The 20,851-nt window shown below is 38.6% G+C and overlaps 1 protein-coding gene across 1 annotated transcript in view; it reads left to right on the top strand.

Annotated features, from left to right (window-relative positions):
• The first annotated feature begins 2,811 nt into the window (after nt 1-2,811).
• LOC140243261 (uncharacterized) overlaps nt 2,812-20,851 on the top strand; it is a 107,340-nt gene continuing 89,300 nt past the window's right edge. The window contains exons 1-3 of the mRNA XM_072322933.1: nt 2,812-4,527; nt 19,710-19,888; nt 20,529-20,749. Of these exons, the coding sequence (XP_072179034.1) occupies nt 3,673-4,527; nt 19,710-19,888; nt 20,529-20,749 (1,255 nt within the window). The 5' untranslated portion in view covers nt 2,812-3,672. The remainder of the gene's footprint in view (nt 4,528-19,709; nt 19,889-20,528; nt 20,750-20,851) is intronic.

Raw genomic sequence — 20,851 nt, 5'->3', positions numbered from 1 at the left:
AATAAACTAGTAATACATTATTTCGCCAATAAAGAATGAGTTTATTGTACTCAAATTTTCGGTGGCCTCCACCTTCTTCATGGGAGTCTCGACGGGGAAGAAACTCCTGAAGAAGGTGGAGGCCACCGAAAATTTGAGTACAATAAACTCATTCTTTCAACTGGCGAAATAATGCATTACTATAGTTTATTTCTTGATTCTTCGTTACATAAATTATAATCATGAATATTTATTTTGTTTAACGGTATCTGCACTTGTTCTCTTGCTTTCATCACGAGCCAGTGGACAACATTCTCGCCATACGACTCCCGTGGAGGTACTATCACATTTATTGATACTTGTATATACATGATATGATTGTTCTAACAACAAATAATAATGAGTCTTTATTTATTTGTGAAAAATTTGAATGATCTCCGCCGTTATTTATTTTTTTGTTTGTTCAGTATTTCAAATATTTACCATTAAAAAGGCATGTGATATTCATGTGTCGTATTCATTCATTATTTGCCCTAAATACCCCATTCATCACTTGGGTTCATGTCTCGGTTTATACGCTGCTTGTGTGATAACTGTATTATGAAAACTGAACAAAAGCGCTCTGCTCATTGAATTCAGTGCGTGTTGTGAAAACAGAAACAGAAAATTATCATTGGGATGACTTGGGCTTATAGTCTGTGGGTATAGGATGATCCTGCTGGAATTAATTATCTTCAAGTTCCTACACCAGAGAATCGCTGTTTATTTAATTGCAATAATTGATTTTTTTGTTTCATTCAAAAGAAACCTCCACAAATATCAGTTTAACGTTATCCCTAAATACCGCATGCAAAGGTGAAGAACGGAATGTTGACAGTCACGAACTTGCGATGCTATTCATGGCGCGCAAAAGCCGCTTTCAGTCGTTACAGCGCCATCTACAATGACGTCACTCGTCGTAAATAGCACTGTCCAACGCAAGGTAGTAGGTGTACCTGCGCAGAAGTGATGAGAGCATTGAGAGAGAAGCACTGCGATTTTACAAAGTTTACGCCTAGATGCAACCCACTCGGTCTACATTGATTGGTGGTCTAGGAATATATTTCATCGGAATTCCCTATTAGAAAAAAATTCAATACATGATTATCAGGAAAGTTGGTTTCCGACTAGAGCTGTAGGCCTATTGTTTTCCATGTCACTTTCAATGACTAGAAAAGAAAGTTAACTGTTGGCGCCCTGTGTTTGTTTCAAGTGTTTCCCTACTAAATTGTTATACTTACAAAGAATTTTATTTTGATCTATTTTGTAAAAATTCAGTTGCATCGTCATTCTTATATATAGACATGTGTCTTGATTTCTCTCAGGATATTCTACGTGCATCATGACACTTTTTTTTTTCATTGAATTGATTAAAGGATTATTGCAGTACGTTGTACATCAAGGAACAACGAAGTGGAAACTATCGAGAAGAATTTCATGTTAGATTATTGTAATATATTTATACCTATAAAAAATCCCATGAATATCCCCCTTGTTATTTTTCTTCACCTTCTTCTTCTCCTGCTATTGTCTCATTTCTTATTCTTTCTCCTCTAAGTTTCTTGACCGCGTCTTCATTAGTGACACCTGTCTTATGGCACACCCATGCCTAACACCAGCTCTGCATTGTAAACATCTTTAATGGGTGCTTTCTTTTTTTTTCTAGTCAGAATCGGGTACATTAAATTTCCAAACACTGTTTGGATGATATAAAAGGAAGAAAGAAGAGTGAAAGTTGCAAATACAAGCAATAAACTTTTCCCCCAAACTGTGTAGCGGCCTCACCGGCCTCACTCATTTGCGGACGACCCATGAATCTGCGTCAGTTCATACGACACCTGCCATGCCTTTGGTTTGTACAGCTCAGTAGTCGCTGAAATTACTACGCGTATGGAAAATAGATCCAATGATGTAAACTGACGTAATGTTGATGTTACCTTTTACTGTATTTGGAGGCTATGGATATCATATGTATTGCATTTAACTCGTAAATCAGATTAAAAAGCATTTTTTTAAAAATCGTATGAAACAGAAGAAAACTTGGTTGGAAACGATTCATCCGTGGGGGTAAACAGTCCTACTACGAGCAACACTCGTAAATGAATAGGCCTGGAATGAACCTACTACGTACGTACGTACGCACGACGGTTAAGTTAGGGAAGGGTAAACATGGTGTATGTGTGTGCAATCGAAATCATGGAGGGGTAGTGTCCTGCGACTGAACACCATCAACGAGGAGGGGTTGGAAACAAGATTTTTAGTGTCCCTGTACAAAATAACAATTGGATAGAGTCATGGAAGGTGTCATCCTATGGGAACGGAGAGTTCAACAAAAACTGTAAGTTATGAAGCATAAATACATGCAAGGAAGCGCAGGAGACTTCGTCCATTTCAGCTCTTCTCGTCGTGCAAGTCTTGTGTGTGAAACGTACGGCGAGGTGAATCCTGATATGGATTATCAAAGGTCTACTCTCGTACAGTGTGATCTGCATAATTTCTAGAAACCACTGCTGTTTATTTGTCAGTGTGTGAAACATATTAGTTCCTGTTACTTCCCCTGCCTGTCTGCAGTTCTTAGTTTCATTAAAACACATCAAGGGACGACAGGACTTCAACTGAGGCACTCAGATCTGCAGCACACAGTCAGTGAATGAACATCAACACTGATGCAGTTGCCAGCCTGTATAAATCACATAAGCACGTCAGTAGTGCCAGTTGTGCAGACTGCAGTGCAGTGTAGAAATCTAGTAAAGACTTAAGTACAGTGCAGTGCAGTGTAGACAGTGGTTCAGTTAGTTCAACATCTACTGACGTTCATTCTCACACAATTTGGATTGCATTATTGTACCATCACACAACCACTGCCAGCAACTGAGAAACAACATCCTTAAACTCTGGAATGGACAGGGTCTGACCAGCTAGGTTCTCTAGCTGATTGATCATTTTCATACCCTGCCCCTGTTTCTGAATATTGCTATTGTCAACCCATTATTGTAGTCATCCCCCCTCCCCCTCAAATTGATGAAGAGACACAAAAACAAAATGTATCAAAAGTTGGGCCTCCTGTTGAGCATGCTGCTGTAATCTCTGCAGCTGTATCTCAACCAATATTATTGATCTGATATTTCCCCTCATATTCTCTTATAAATACTGAAAGATATTTTCTAAATCTTTACTGCAGCAATTTTAGCTGAACCTTCAAAGTTAAGTTTCTGGCAACCTACAACTAATATCTCATTTGCAGCCTCCTGCTGCTAAGAAATTTTGAACAGCACACCAGTAAATCTGCTTTTAAAACTAAAGTTGGGATTGCATATATCCCGATTTGTTTGTTTAACCACAGATCTGCTAATGCAAGGAATGTGGTTTTTCGGCAACTGTCATCATGGAGGATATCTATGTATCAAACAAACTGTCGAGTCTTGCAGGTGGTGATGAACCATTTTGCAAGTTAGCGCTGGCAAGTGAAAGGCATTTCACTTGGGACCCTATTGTGTCTAGGTAGTCCACAGAACTGGATTTTTATCCAGTGCAATTGATATGTGTACATAGGTGTATACTTGTAGGCACACCATTGTATCTTTAAGTTAGTAACTTCCCTCCCCCGGGACTGCCTTAACTGATGCGTTGAGGTGAACTGAGTTACGAATCACAATGAGTAAGCCAGAGAGACACCACGGCAGCTCGCTGTCAAACGGAGTTGTGTCGTTGGAGGAAAGAGACGCGGACGTCCCGCATGAGACTCATAGCAGTGGGAGTGTGACTAAGCAGGGCAGCAAAGAGAAGTCTGGTGACACACAGGCAGAGGAGGCTGCCGCTCCCGACAAGCATGTGAATGGGGAATCCAGTATGGGAAACAGTCCGGGGATGTCTGATCGTGGATCACAGAATTTTGACGGTACCAATGTAAGCGTTGAATCCTTCCACCCCCAGGTTACAGAGAACCCGGAAAGTGCAGCTGTAGCAAAACACACAGGAATCAGTGATGATGATAATGCCACTGGATCTAGCAGTAGATTAGATAGCATTGAAGACAAAGAACCTATAAAGGAAAAAGTGCCTGATACTTCTGTTCACTTAGCGAGTACACAGCCAAATGGTACCACTCTAATAAGTGTAAGAAAAGAGCTAAGTAACATGAAACCAGACAGGAGCAGGATCTCCACCGGTGGGAATGGGACAGGGAACATTGGGAAACAGCAGAAATCAGTTGCTTTCATGGCACCTGAAAAGAATTTCACAGAAAATGGTCATATTGAAGTGCACAAAGAAGAAAAGGGGGAGCGCCTTGGTGTGGATGTGGAAGGGATACCTGTGTCAGATGCAGAGAAACGACTGCCAGCCGAAAGTGAAGTAGAGCAAGAAGCAGTGGAAGAAAAGGCCATTGCTAGGTCGGCTGATGGGCGTTTCATGAAATTTAATGTGGAGGTTGGACGGGGGTCCTTCAAGACAGTCTTCAGGGGTCTGGATACTGAGACTGGAGTAGCAGTGGCATGGTGTGAATTGCAGGTTAGTAAAACTTTCAATTTGCACAAAGGCCTGTCCGTGACATTTTTCATTGTCATTGTAATACATCTGTATTTACGTGTAAGTATGATTATTGACACATGTCTATTCAGAATTTACCTGCACGATAGTCTTCTTGTGTTGCAAGTAAGCATTGTGAGAAGGAATTGTGCTGTTTTAAACTACCCACTTTTACCAAAGCTTGAATTTTAACAAGTATATGTCTTTTGAGTTATTGTTATTTAAATTGCACATACAGGAGCCCAATTTTATAATTGGTGATGATGATTACAGGGACAGTGTATAGAAAAATACTGAAAGTGATTATGCTTAAATTTTCGTGATGATTTCCATGTACGGATGCTGTGTTGGCCACATTATACCAATTATTTTAACATTTAATTCAGTTTGTACATTTCCATTGACATGTCTTATTCAGTTTTTCGGGAATAACATGATTTGCTGCATGGATTTCAAAGCATTGCAGTTAGTGATCATGAATTTACAAGAATAGTGTGTTATTAATCCTATCTAGTACATGTACGTTGTATATTGCGAATATGAATTTCAAGTACTTGTGTGTGTTTTCCACATTCTTTGGATGTCAATTTTCCACAAGAGATTGTGTAAAATGAATTCATGGATGTTAAGAGTGAGGAGCATGCATTGAATACGAACTGGTATTATGCTTTGTGAGATGTTGTTGAATAAAAATAAACCCCAAACTAAGTGTATTTTCATACTTTTCTCTCATCTGTTAGTATTAAAGTCAGGTTGTTTGTTGAAGAAAACAAAGATTACATTGTAGCAGTGAAGTATGAAATGTATTGTGCTGGAAGAAAGGGGCAACATCCCCCTACTCAAAGAATATTATACGAAATACTGTGCTTATAGTCATGATACACATTATGTGCCTCATCCAGTCTATAAAACCAATAGGGAAATGTACATGTACTTATACAATGTAGCTGGACTTTGTATGCATCCACCATCGTATCTCATTGTCTGTTCAAAATAGCATTAAAGCCCAAACAAAGTTCTGGTATGCCTGCAAAAGTTGTCAAATTTTGCTCCAAAATGTGAACGTATGCCTAGGAAATGTGCAGAATAACGCTGTAATAACAAGATATTCGATGGGAAAGGACGAAAATGGGATATATTAACCAAAAACATTCAGTCTCGGAACTTACCCGAACGGGGTCAGGCTAGACTCGGACTCGGGGATAACTCGGCCTCGCTTTGCTTGACGGCGGGATGAGTTGTACTGCTACTGGTTTTCCCTCTGGATTGTACAGTACTATGCATACGGGAGCGGCCTGTATAAACTACATTGTAGCGTTCTGGCTACTCGCAGTGCTAAATGGTCCGAGTTGTTACAACACGCGCATCAAAAACCTCTTTGGCGCGCATGCAAAATTAGTGTGCGCCTCTCAAGCACCTCTAAAAACAATCAAAGACAATTGATAAACAACAACAAAAACTTCAAAGACCGCGCGTCTCAGCAACTGAGGCGATGTGCGTATTATAAAGCGTCTTTGCTAGTAGGCTTGAGGACCGCGCGCTGTCCATTTGTTTTGTACAGGATTAGCACGCACTTTCCTGTCTGCTCAGTAAGGCCTCGTTTGGCCGGTGCCCGTAGTATTATAGAGTACTGATGAACATGGCGATCACGAACTCTGTGTAAATTGTCTGAAATAGGGTCGAGTTTTCCCTGAGACCGAGTTAGTCTGGAGCCTTCTGGAATAAAAGTCGGTTTACCGACTTTTATTATTTTTCTCAAAATACTCCAAAACGACTCATCATTCCGGCAAACCGCGTCAGCCAGGTAAGTTTCTTTGCAGACTCTTTCGATATATTGCAAGCAAATATGAAATGGTGCCAGACGGGTTCTCAAGCCCTTACCAGAACTTAGTTTTCACTTTAAGGCTAGTGTGTTGTCTAGGACATTATCGTTGTTCCTCTTGATGTGGAACAGGGTAGTCCATAGATTGAACTTTTGCATGTTACTTTGTACATATGGAAAAAAAAAATCATCATTGGTATGAAACTTGAAATTCTCTGTGATCAGGAGCCAGGGTCTAGAGTTTACATTGTATGTACTTAGATACTCTCTGGTGTACACATGTAAGCCCTATTTTGACCATTTTTATATCCAGTGAATGGGCTGTAATCTATGGATACTGTACACATTTTTGGCCAGATACAACATATTTATACAAATGTACAGACACATTTGACTCAGCAATTTTTGTTTGTTTGTTTGTTGTTTCTTTTTTAGCATGTCAGTAATATTTGGAATATCATGGCATATTTTTGTGCAAACATGTTATGTTGCACTATAGGCTTATTGCTAAAACTCCCTATGGACCAGCCTGCATTAAATGCACAGTGATATACATGTCAAGTGCATAAAATGTAATTTTTGTAATTGTGCATGAAGACTGTAGACTTCCTCTGGCCTTAGGAGACTTAAACATGGAAGATCACATTTCCCTAGAACTGTCATTTTAATAGTGGAATGATATACAGTAAAATATCCTTCAATAGAGAAGAGTGAAGTCACAAATCTGTTGTAGTATACACTATCTTTGCAACATGCACTGTATCCCAAACAGAGAGTTTTAAACTCTGCTATTATGTAATTGTTCATTCTCTATTTAAAGAAGCCTTTGAAGTCTGGAATGAATAGCACACATTCCACTGGGTGTTCAGAGGATTAAGAGAGATGTACAAACCTGTGTGATTGTATCATGGGGAATACAATGTACTCTAGTACTTATTGTAATGTTTTTGTCTTTTAGTTTCTCTTATACAGTAGGTAGCACAATTGCAAAATTATTCGTGAAGATTCATACCCATGTACTGTACAGTACAACTGTATTTTAAGGGTAATTGATGTACAAAAAAAAAAGAAGGAAAAAAAAAAAGCTATGCCAGTTGTTCTGTGCTGTTTTCCTAAACCAAGCTGGACCTTCAGCTGTATTTGTGTACACAGTGTACACTGTTACAACTTGAAGTCAGTTCCTTTTTCTCAAGCACATTAGGAATCTCAGACAGAATACATGTACACTGTAGGTAGTGGTTGTTGCTCCATGACACCTTCCTCTGTAGACATACATAGGGAGTACAGTGTACAACAGTTTAAAACACCTACAATTGTAAAATCCAATCTCTGCTGAAATACATTTGTATCTTCAAATGCTCGTGCAAAGATGATGAAGTCAGGCAGTTTGCTGAATCTTACAAAAAAAAAAACACACCAAATGTACAGTATACTGTAATTGTACACTGCATGGCTGTGTGTTCATGTTGCCAAGTACTGTAAATATATGTACAGTACACTAAACCAAATAAGAAATGTGACTTAATATGGCAACTTTTCATAGGAAGGAGAATGAGAATGAAGAGAAAGTTTTAAAAAAATATTACAGTGCAGAATGATGCATGTCACTCCCTGATGCACAGATTGTACAATGTGCAGTACATACAGTACAACCCAGTACAGTAGATTTGGAACTGAAGTGAAATGAATGTACAGTGTATGGTGTACATCGTACATTGTACAATATGTGCATGTTTGGTGTGTTACGCAGGTATGTACAGTACTTCAGTACCTCGGTACTTGTACAGAGTAATAAAGGTGGTGGCAGTTTGAAGTACACACATGTGTCAAAGAAATTTTCAAGCCTATGATTTTCATTTTTAAGTACACTATACAAATTTTAGGAGATTACATACATGTACTGTACATTGTTGTGTAGTACATGGTACATGTACGCCTTACATGTATTGAACATGTTCAGTGTACATTTGTAAATATACATGTACAACATTGTACATGGGCTGCTGTTTCAGTTGCCAAATTGTATTGTGAGGCAATATGGCATAAAGTGTAGGTGTGCATTATGTGTACATCACAGTGTACATTTGTATGTCCTGTTTTCTCAAGAACATTTTTCCGTCATGACATGGTAAAGCATGAGAGACTTAAAAGTATGAAGAAAGAAATAATTACTGCTGATCAATGACTAATCTGGTCATACAGTAAACAACTGTAAATAGTATAGACGAGTTTAATGTCACAGAGTTTGTTTTGATGATGCCGAAGTACAGTTTTTTTTTTTTTTTTTGGTGCAATTTACACATGTAGATTTTAACATGGAGACCATGCAAGAAATATCCTTCCTGATAGTCTTGGATGCTGACATGAGATATGCGCTGAAATTCGATCCAGTCTTCCTGCAGGGTATACTACATTCTGTGCATACAGTGTACAGTGTACATGGGGTTTGCAGACTTACATTATGGTTTGATACAATGCATATCCTGGTATTGTTTGGGTACAATTTTGCTTTCACTGTGATAAGGGAATTGATTTACTGGGATCACATTTTCTTATGCTGCATGTCTTGGGCAAATTGCTACTGATATTTTAGAAGTTATCTACATTATATGCCATAGCAATCTTTGGGAAACAACTTTTGTCTATACAGTTTTGGTATCATTTGATATTTAGAATGATTGGTACATTATGTATCAGAAGCTCTGATATTTTTGCAACATGCAGTGTACATGTACAACTTGTAATGCATTAATCATCAGAATGTACAATGTATACATGTATGGACATTGTACTGTATAGCACAGTACATCATTTACCAGGCCTCGAATTAACCGACGGCCACCGACGGCCATGGCCGTCGGTGCCCCTCTCGTTGGCCGCAATGCCCTTTCTTCCGTGATCAAAGTTACGGCCAAAAAAAATTTGCCCTTTTTCTTGTGGCCGTGATGCCCTTTTAGAATGAAAGTTCTTGTTTATGACGTATAATATGCCCTTTCTCAAAGTCTACACTTCAATAAGCTTGAACAAATTTCCTCATCTCAAATATCATACCTTCTGTGCAGTTCACTCGCGTCCCACTATATCTGATTCAAACTCAACGAGACAACGTGTACGTACACTTGTACTTATGTACGTACGGTACGGCCGACCGGCTTTGACCGTTCAGACTGCCTCCGAGTCCGCAGCGCAGCGGCCATAGAGTTACTAGCTAGGTAGTGTATTCGTAGTGTGCCCGCGCGTACGTACGGAAGTACGTTGATGGTGTCTGTACGTCGAGTGTCGCAATCAGCGGTTGAGCGCGTTTGGTGGGTGCAGTATGTGCATGCGTGTGTTACTGTGGGGAATGCGGCTATTGTCTGGAGCAAAAGTGGTCGCAAGCCATGTGCCAGGCATGTCGGACGGCTACGAGAATTGCCATCTCTCTCGCTCTGCATTCATGCCCGCGTGCTCAAAGTAAATGTGATCGAGGGCACGCATGCGAAAAAAAGTGAAATGAAATGTAAAAAAAATTGTGCAGATCCCCCACCCCCGTAACACTGTATGTGAACACGGGTTGGCTGGTTCGTTGAAAGTGTTCCTCAAAGTGCGCTTTTTGTTCCTCAGAGTGCCCTTTTTGTTCCTCAAAGTGCCCCTTTGTTCCTCAAAGTGCCCTTTTTGTTCCTCAAAGTGCCCTTTTTGTTCCTCAAAGTGCCCTTTTGTTCCTCAAAGTGCCCTTTTTGTTCCTCAAAGTGCCCTTTTTGTTCCTCAAAGTGCCCTTTTTGTTCCTCAAAGTGCCATTTTCGTTCCTCAAAGTGCCCTTTTTGTTCCTCAAAGTGCCCTTTTCGTTCCTCAAAGTGCCCTTTTTGTTCCTCAAAGTGCCATTTTCGTTCCTCAAAGTGCCCTTTTTGTTCCTCAAAGTGCCCTTTTCGTTCCTCAAAGTGCCCTTTTTGTTCCTCAAAGTGCCCTTTTTGTTCCTCAAAGTGCCCTTTTTGTTCCTCAAAGTGCCCTTTTTGTTCTTAAAACTGCCCCTTAGGAAAAAGTGTGCCCCCCTTTACAGGAAAAAAGGGGCACCTTCAAAGAAAAAAGGGCACATTTAGTTGATCCTCCAATAGGTGGAGGGGCACTGTGTACCCCCCCCCCCTCACCCCCCACCCCCGAGAGCTGCCCCTGTGCTCCTTCCAGGCCCTTTTTGTACTTTCAGTTGCCCTTTCTAGTGCAAATCGGTCCCATTCTCCTAAAAAGGGGCATATTCCAGAAAAGGGGGCACATTTTTATGGTGCCCAAAAAAGTATTGGGGGGGGGGGGGTATGTGCCCCCTGCACCTGTTTTTGTAAATCCGAATATTCTAATGTTGATTATTCCGAAGCGGTATTAAAACCAGGGCCCTTTCTAAAAAGATTTATTACAATGCAACTAATGATGCAACTAAAAAATCAAATGCAGGTGATGTCAAATCACACGCAACTTTTGCATTTAAACGCAATTGCGTTGCTGAAAAGACTTGCGTTTGATAATCATATGAAACTAGAAAATAATTGTAACGAACTTGAAACTCAATTGCGTTTAAACGCAACTCTAAAAATCAAATGCAAGTCCATCAAATCACACGCAACGATGTATTTAAATGCAAGAGCGTTGCAGAGAAGACTTGCGGTTTTTGTACGAAACTAGAAACTGCGTTTAAATAAATCTCTATACATCTACGGAAATGACGGAAGTGCGTTATTGTTGAAAAGACTTGCATTATTTTTTTTCATTTCGTAAGCAAAATTAAAAATTAAACGCAACTCTGAAAATCAAATGCAAGTCCATCAAAACACATGGCACGCTAAAAAGACTTGCGTTTGATAATCACACGAAACTAGAAAATTGTAGGAAACTTAAACTCAACTGCGTTTAAACGCAACACTAAAAATCAAATGCAAGTCCATCAAATCGCACGGAACGCTGAAAGACTTGCGTTTGATAATCATACGAAACTAGAAAATTGTAGAGAACTTTGTTTTAACTCAATTGCGTTTAAACGCAACTCTAAAAATCAAATGCAAGTCCATCATATCACACGTAACGCTGTATTTAAACGCAAGTGCGTTGCAGAGAAGACTTGCGGTTTTTGTACGAAACTATAAGAAACTGTGTTTAAACGCATCTCTAAACATCTACGGAAGTGTGTTATTGTTTAAAAGACTTGCATTATTTTTTATTTCGTAAACAAAATTACAAATTAAATGCAACTGTATGCAAATTGTAGGGAACTTTTTTTTTAACTCGCGTTTAAACGCAACTCTGAAAATCAAATGCAAGTCCATCAAAACACATGGCACGCTGAAAAGACTTGCGTTTGATAATCAGACGAAACTAGAAAATTGTAGGAAACTTAAACTCAATTGCGTTTAAACGCAACACTAAAAATCAAATGCAAGTCCATCAAATCACACAGAACGCTGAAAGACTTGCGTTTGATAATCACACGATACTAGAAAATTGAAGGGAACTTTTTTTTAACTCAATTGCGTTTAAACGCAACTCTAAAAATCAAATGCAAGTCCATCAAATCACGTAACGCTGTATTCAAACGTAAGAGCGTTGCAGAGAAGACTTGCGGTTTTTGTACGAAACTATAAGAAATTGCGTTTAAACGCATCTCTAAACATCTACGGAAGTGTCTTATTGTTTAAAAGACTTATCGTAAGCAAAATTAAAAATTAAACGCAATTCTGAAAATCAAATACAAGTCCATCAAATCACACGGAACGCTGAAAAGACTTGCGTTTGATAATAACACAAAACTAGAAAATTGTATGAAATTTAAACGCAAGTCTAAAAATCAAATGCAAATCTGTTTTTAAAACGCAAGAGAGTTGCAGAAAAGACTTGCGGTTCTTGTCTGAAACTAGAAACTGCCTTTAAACGCATAAAAATGTACGGAAGTGCGTTATTGTTGAAAAGGCTCGCATTATTTTTTATTTCGTAACGGAACTTTTGCCGTGACCGAACTTAGTCTGCACTTGCAGGGGAAAGACATCGCAACATTTACACGTTTCAAACTACCGAAACGCATGCTGCTTCACAAAATGTCAATGAAAAAAATGATAACAAATTATTGTTAAAGTTCGCTATGCCGAAGTTTTAAATCTCAGTCCAAAGTTAAATTAGTCCGACAATGGTAAGAGGTTTGTTTCTACGAAGGTTATAGTAGTCCGAAAGATGTCGTTTTCGGATGAACAAACTTTTCTTCTTCTTATTTCAGACAGGCCCGCGCCGTACAGAGCGGTAGTTATAATGTTGCGAATCGGAGCGCGAGAACAATTCATTTTCAGAGTATGGCAATACAAATTGAAGCAGAACAAATATGGCGACTTAGGGAAGGAAAATCACACATAAATTATTTCAACTCAGTCGGCACTGAAAAATAATCTCGACAGAATCATGCGAAATCACACGCATATCTTCCCAGCAACGCACTTGAATTTAAATCGCAAAGTTTAATTCAATTTTGGGGAATTTGCCTTTGATATTTCAAATCAAGTTTAAAACGTTAAGTGTCTAGAAACGGGCCTAGGTTTCCAATCCCGCTCTCTCAAAATCTCTCTAGAGATTTGGGAATTGTGCGTTGTCGTTACTAACCCGCGCAAGATTTATGCATGAACTAAAACATTATTGTTGCTCATGTCAGTAGGCATGTTTTGGCGGCAAAAGGAGTAAGATATATGGGTAGCGATCCGCATCGTGATCCAAATCTTACTCTGTACAGAGGAAATTAATTTTCATTTATAAGTCGACAAAATGTCGACTTACGCGTAAGTCGACATTCGCGTAAGTCGACGTGTTTTGCTCAGTCCCGATTATGTCGACTTACAGTACGCGAGGTTGACTGTATATATATTATGTATTGGGGGGGGGGGGTTGTTGTTAGAATATGAAAAAAAAAAACATAAAATTCTTGCAACGTCACAAAAATCACCCTTAAAAAAAAAACACCCAACATGCCCTTTTCAATGTGGCCTTGGTGCCCCTCTGACTGACCTAAGTGCCCTTTCATGGGTGGCCTCTTGGAAAAAGTGCCCTTTTCTAAATGGCCTTGCCCCTCCAAAATCCTATTTCAAGGCCTGATTTACTATTACATATGTGTACTGTAGGTACTTATATGATAAGGAAAGTCACCTCAGCAATTAAAGCGTCATTGAAATCAGATTGAAAAATTGAGAAATTAATGAAGTACTGTATAGTACATTATATTAGCAAATCTTTCTTTTTTATGACACAGCTGTACAGTATGGGTTGCAGTGATATGAAATTAGAGATACATTTTGTATACTGTACAAATACTAAGCAATATGTACAGTACTGTATACGCCATATATTTCGCGAGTCTAAATTTTCGCGAATCGGGGATTCCCGATGGTTTCGCGGGTGGTTGAATTCGTGATCATGGAGTCCTGTTCTGAATGTAAAGGTGTACACGCGTACAACATATGTACGTCATATTCACACCGGGATCAGAGTCAATATTTGTACTTGTCTTTAATTTTGCGAATAGCACCTGACTGGCGAAAGTCGCAAAAATAAAAACCTCGGGAAATATTTGGCGTACACCTGTATACAGTACTTTAAAAAATTGATAATGAATTACATTGTACATGTAGGCATACACGTAATGTAGTTGGTGTAGTACTGTAGGTTCTCCCTCATGGAAAATCTTTGCTTAAATTGTAAATCCTGCATGTACAGTAAATCATCATAACTCTGGAATGATACAATGTAGTCTATGAAGTGTATCCCCTTTATTCGATCTGTGTTATATTAATGTGTGTGGTTTTTTTTTTTTTCTGAGTATGTTCATCAGGGCTGAACCCCTCTGTGTACTGACTGCACTCTTGCATGAATAATTGCAGAGTGGGTTTGACGCAGCGCTGTTTTTCTGAGGGGAATAAAGGGGTAACCCTGAAATCCATTTCTCCCTCCCTCACTGTTCTGTGTGGCTTATGCAAACTGTAGGAGCCTGGACCTACTTATTTGTTGCACACTATGGTCCATGGTACTGTACACTGTACATGTACAGTAGGAGGCATTTGATTTGGCTTCTCGATGCATCCATTTGTTGACTGGTCTTTGTACATTCATGTTTTCACAGATAGATTTTTTTTCTTCTTCTTCTCAGCATCATTTTGATACACTGCATGTACACAGGTTGTACAACAGGTCAAGGCTGGACATACATGTACACATCCACAACTGTAAATGTAGAGTAAATGTGTGAAGGTTCATTGCGATACCAGACAGATGATGGTACAATATACACGTACAAGTAGACAAGGAATGTTGACATACATTTGTACACATGTTGTACTTAGACAATTGTACAAATGTATCATACATTGTACATTGTGTAAACTCATGAAGCAAGGTTTGAGACACATTGTTTGATTTATATAGATAATGGCTAGAAGAAGATTGCAGCTTTATAGATAATGGCTAGAAGAAGATTGCAGCTTGCATGTTGTATACTACAGAAGTGTAGTGAATGTGATCATGTTGATAAAATTTCCAGATAGTTGTTAATTAAATGGACATGTTATGGTGTATGCCATATACAAAACACTATATAGCCTACAACATAAACCTGGGGGGCGTTTCATCAACGAGTTCGTCAGAGATTTCACCGACAAATTTGCTATCAGCCAATCAGACGCAAGGATTTCAGTAGCTTTTAACAGTTGTCCGTGTTAATCACTGACAAAAAGTTTCATGAAACGGTCCCCTGAACTGTTCAATATAAGTTCATCATAAAATGTTTTTCATTTGTACATTGTAGGTTGTACATTCAGAGTAATGTACAAGTGTAATTTTACAACTGCGCTTCCCATAAGATTACTGCACTGTACCGCACAAGTGCATGAGGGATTGTATACATGTATATTCTCTCATTTTCTTCTACTTCAATCACTGATGAGATTTGCTGGCCATGTGGGAAAGTCATTCCGCTTTTCTCTCAATGTCAAGTTTCTGCTGGAAAGGCAGAATTGTGGTGGAATACCCCAGCCATCTGGGGCAGAGAATGTTACACACCGCATCCTGGCAGATGAGGCAGTGCAGTACATGTTTCAGGACTTGTTCCTGTCTGACAGTGGTCATATTGAGAATCCATCAGCCAGTTTCTGCCAATTTCGACCCGGAGCTGACCCATACCCATGTACAGCTGCGGTCCTGGTGGTAAACAACTCTTTGCCGTTCTGGCCGACAGAGTGTGGCGGAAGACAGATACGACTAGATTTGAGGGCATGGTTGTTTCCAATGTATTGACAAAAAACAGTGAGCGGAGGCTCACGTTTTTGTTACTTGTGCAGTTGTATGTACTTACAGCACTGATTCTGGTATGCCCCTTGTACTGTCCTTCACTTGTTAAGAGGCTACCATTTACTGTAGGTCGCCGTATATAAAAAAAAAAAAGTACAATCATAAACAGCTTTTCAGTCCTGAGAAAGTTTTTTAAATTGTGTACTGCATCTACAAACACCATGAACTTGTATGTTTCAGCTCAGCGAGCAATAAATTTTCATGCCACTGTAAACATTTTTGTTAATGTTATGACAGAACTTGGGAATGTCATTCTGTGTACTTGTAGTACAAAATCTTGTATACTTGTACAGACTGTAGTTGATCAACCTGTACACATGTACATGCACATATTACACCAAAAAGAAAGAAAACAAAACCCAAGAACTGATCTAAAGACCTCAGTCCCCTTTTTAGATTTCAAAATTATGTTTTGTATTTTTAGATTCCATTTGCTGTTTTAAATAAAAAAACTGGCATTCTACATTACATCGTGTAGAGAGCATTTATCAAAGTTCAGCTTTATATCTCATATTTTAGCACCAAGAAACTGAGGTATAAATACTGTAGTGTACATGTACATGCACGTACATTTGTACCTTACAAGTACAAACAGTGTACATAACGTGTACATTATGTACCTTGGATGTGTTGCGATAGTATTGTGTTTTTCTATACTACAGCTCTTGTTTCCTTCAATTGCCTTGAGCTATGCAACATGTACACACTCTAGTTCTCCCCAGAAATTACTTGGCAACATACTGTAAATGAAATACTTGGTCTGTTGTTGTTTTTTACATGTACATTGTAGTTTCCTCAAGGAAGCATGGACACTGTACACCATAGGCCTTCATGGTGTAGTTCTCCCACTGGCACAAGTTAATGTGACAACATGAGTGAAACGTCTGTACAAAATCACAAGTTATGCCTACACTGTACAGCATACTTTGATAGTCACATGTAGAAGGTACAAATGTATTAACTTTTTTTGTGTGTATTTTGGTATGCAACTCATACTGTAGGCCTTTTCTTAAATGTACCAGTAATATCAGCCATTTCATTCACTGTGTACATTTACCATACTGTACTGTACATCATATGTACACAGATTTCTCCTTCCTTCATGCTCACATAATATTAATGACACTGTCAGTATTCATGAGTAAACTAAAGGGAAGGCATTGCCATGAGAGGGAGGTGGACACCACTTTCAAGAAAGTTTTTGCGTCACTGGAGACACCACGACTATGTGGGGCATGTGCATATTCCATTTGTGCCTCCATGGACTCCACACCCTTGGAGTGCCAATGTAGTACATTGTACTGGGCAACAGATTCATCAGCACTGTTGATGTCATACAAATGTCCATGAACTGTTTAGAATGTACAAGTGCATACAGTGTACAAATGGACACTGTATTTTGGATTTCATTGCTGTCATGCCTATGTATTTTATATGATATCATGCAATGGAATGTCCTCATTAAAATTTATGTGCTTTAAGAGTAAAGTTTACATAGAATGTTGTATGTACATGCTTGTGCATTTACAATTTACGGGTGTACAATACAGACACAGACAGGTGTACATAACAGACCAGCCCAAGCGAGACAGCAGAGAATTAGTGTAGAAGACATGCACTCGCGGTCCAATTATATTGAATCACTGATTTAATGGGATTATGTGAAGTCAGTGGATGTACCAGGGGATTTTAAACACAAAGAACTGGTACAATGTACAATATACATGTACATGAAGGTACAATGTACATGTACAGCTGTATGTTATAGTTATCAGCTGTACAGTCATCTTTGCATACTGACAAGATGCCAGTGTTTACACCATTCTTATTGCTTGCATTTACACATTGGACACTGTACACTTATTGTACGTGTGCAGCCATGTACAGTACCGTTGTACAGTCTGTATGTATATTGACATGTACTTGAATACCCGTAATAAGTGACTTTAAGCAGAATTGAATTTACCTAAATCAACTCTCATGGCAATATTGACCCTGAGAGGGTAGTGACTGTCTTTTCTACTGAACTTCTGACAAATCAACCAAAGTTGATCATTCTGTTAGTTGATACAGCATTACATCGTACATGTACACCCTTGTAGATGTCGCAATTGTAGCATCAACTACCGTATGCAGAGCTTTAACAAAGAAAAATTAATTCTTCATTGATTCTCCAAGTATTTTCTGTTTTCTTCATATGAATGGAAAACTTTCAGATATGTACTGTATATACATGTATAGTAGTATTTTGATACTAAAGAGTCATTTTAAGATTTGGACAGGTGTTTTTTGTTTTAGACCCTGTAGGTGTATTTGTGCTATTACCCTGTAGGCCTACTGCTGGGAAACTGATTTTGATGTTTAAAAAGTTAGGTGACAATCAGGAAGAATATTGTAACAATTTTAGTGCAAGTTAAATGCAGAAAATGTACAATTGTAATATGCTGTACAGTATAATCAAGTGATGGTGAAAATGCAGCTCAGAACCCCCCCCCCCCCAAAAAAAAAAAAGAGAAAAAGATAATAATAATAATGAAAAAAAAATTGATGATTAGACTGAAAATAATATTGTGTTGTTTTCAATGTGCAGACAAGGATGAATTGTCTTCATGCATGATAAGATACAACCTTCTTTGTTGATGAAATAATGCTTTGCATACCGGTAAATTTAGCAAATTGAGGTACATGTACACAGGTTGTAGTCGCACATTTCCTTATAAATGCAAACTTTAGTGATGGTGGCTGTGGTAAATTTTGTGTTGTGTCCTTGTACATTGTATGTTGAACTTACAGTACATATAATACACCCATGTACAGTACAGTGTGTATGACATACATTGTATAGTGTACAGGTGTATATCAAACAGACCTGTCCAAGATACACTGAACACACTACATTCTCGACTTGTTATTATCACATACAATATACTTGTGTAACTGAAGTGACGCTAAGTGTGTATACAAGTACATGTATGTCCTGTAGCCTGTGCATACAGTACATGTATAGCAAATGCCCCAAATAATGATACAATGTACATGATGTAGTTGTAGTTGTGTGTGGGGGTATACAGAAAGTTAGAGTACAATGTACCTGGGTACTTGAAAACATTGCACAAAGTGTACAGTGTGTGTGCTACACATTTGTACTTAGGAATCAAAGTTAGATTACTGTTGGCAATGAATATCCAATGAAGCAACTGCGATAGTATTGACAGATAGTATTGACAGAGTCTGTACATTTTGAGCTGTGCTGCAAGAGCTGTGGTCACAGAGTTTGATTTTAAAATGTAGCCACAGCCTACTCCTTTATGGGTATGGGGAAGTGACATACAAAATTATTGTACATACTTACAGTTGTACAGTGCATTAATGTGGGCAATATTTTGTTTTGTTCTGTTCTAATTCATTGTCCCTGTCTACCTTGTAAAGAGAAGTTGTGTTATACTCATATTGGGAGAAGCACTCAGTTTCTACAGTTAAGTGGATGAAATGTGAAATGTACAATGTACTACCATGTACAATTGTACATCTTGTATGGTTTTGATATTTGTGGGAATATGAAATCCATATTAAAAGTGGATATGCTTAGATGGTTAATGTACATCTTGTATGGTTTTAATATTTGTGGGAATACAACTTGTATGAAATCCATATTAAAAATGGATACATTGTATAATGTATATGCTTAGATGGTTAAATGCAATTATACACATTGAGTATGCTGTGATAGTGTAAATGATGTGTCCTTATCAGAGTGCATGCTTTTAAAGTATTCAGAAGTGTACTTACATGGATACATACAATGTACATACAAAAAAGTACCTCCACCTCCACATGTTTACATACAAGTACATTATGTTGGTTATATGTACACATGCATGTTTTTGCCTATTCTTCTGCAGAGTATTCACTGTCATAATCATTTGTGAATTACACAGTGAACATAAGTACCTTACGTTGACAATGGGGTAAACATTTCCATCTTTGCTTTCTTTTGTAAAACCAGGAGCGAAAGCTGAGTCGAACAGAACGTCAGAGATTCAAAGAGGAGGCAGAGATGTTGAAAGGACTCAGTCATCCCAACATCGTCAGCTTCTATGACTACTGGGAAGAAGTCAGCAGTTCTCAGCGCAAGAAGCACATAGTACTTGTTACTGAACTCATGACGTCTGGAACCTTGAAAACGTAAGAACCCTTCTTCCAAAAAGGGACAGCAATCATATCAACCTGTGTGATATCTTTTGCAGTGGGTTGTAGGGTTCAAGGCATACAGATTTAGCATTCAAGATGGCGCTGGTGGATGGCGTGATAATCATGGCTAGTGACAAGCTAGTGTAAAGCTAGTTAACCACCAATCAAAGTGGACAGTGGACGTGTATTGCATGTGCTGTCTTTTCGACAGCTTCAATAGTCCACGATTCTTTCACATTCGTTCACATTCCACATAAACTGATATTGACATTACTTTGACCATTTTGGACATACTGTATGAATCGGTTTCATTCAATTGATGGGAAAGACTCATGTCTTGTTCAGGATAATGTTTTGAAATTTAGCCTTGCCTTTATGACTTACATTATATCTTAAATTTTATACTAATGTTGCATATGTACTGTACATGCTGATGTTAATGACATATCGTCTAGTTGTGTACAGGGTTAAATAATTGCATTTAGCAGGTGCTTCCTTTGTTACTATCTAAATGCTTATAAATTCATATACATTTGTACTTTCAGAGGAGTTTTAGCATGAGAATAAGTTTCATTCTTGTGTATCTCATCCCACTCCTGTTGTGGGTCTTTTCTGTACTGTGTGATCACTGCAGATACCTGAAGCGTTTCAAAGGTGTGAAGAACCGTGTGCTCCGTAACTGGTGCCGCCAGATCCTGAAAGGGCTCCACTTTTTGCACACACGACAACCGCCTATCATCCACCGTGACCTCAAGTGTGACAACATCTTCATCACGGGCACATCTGGCGCTGTCAAGATCGGGGATCTAGGCCTCGCCACCCTCAAAAAGAGTTCATTTGCCAAAAGTGTCATAGGTAAGAGATTGGATATCTGTTTCTTCTTTAGTTTGTTTTTATCTTTTGGTGTTTTAAGGGATTGTTCAGATATCAAACCTGATGGATTGCGTTCAGGTGCAT

Source organism: Diadema setosum, chromosome 2, assembly GCF_964275005.1.
Source record: "Diadema setosum chromosome 2, eeDiaSeto1, whole genome shotgun sequence".
NCBI classification, from domain to species: Eukaryota; Metazoa; Echinodermata; class Echinoidea; order Diadematoida; family Diadematidae; genus Diadema; species Diadema setosum.
This window is presented reverse-complemented; position numbering and strand designations above follow the sequence as displayed.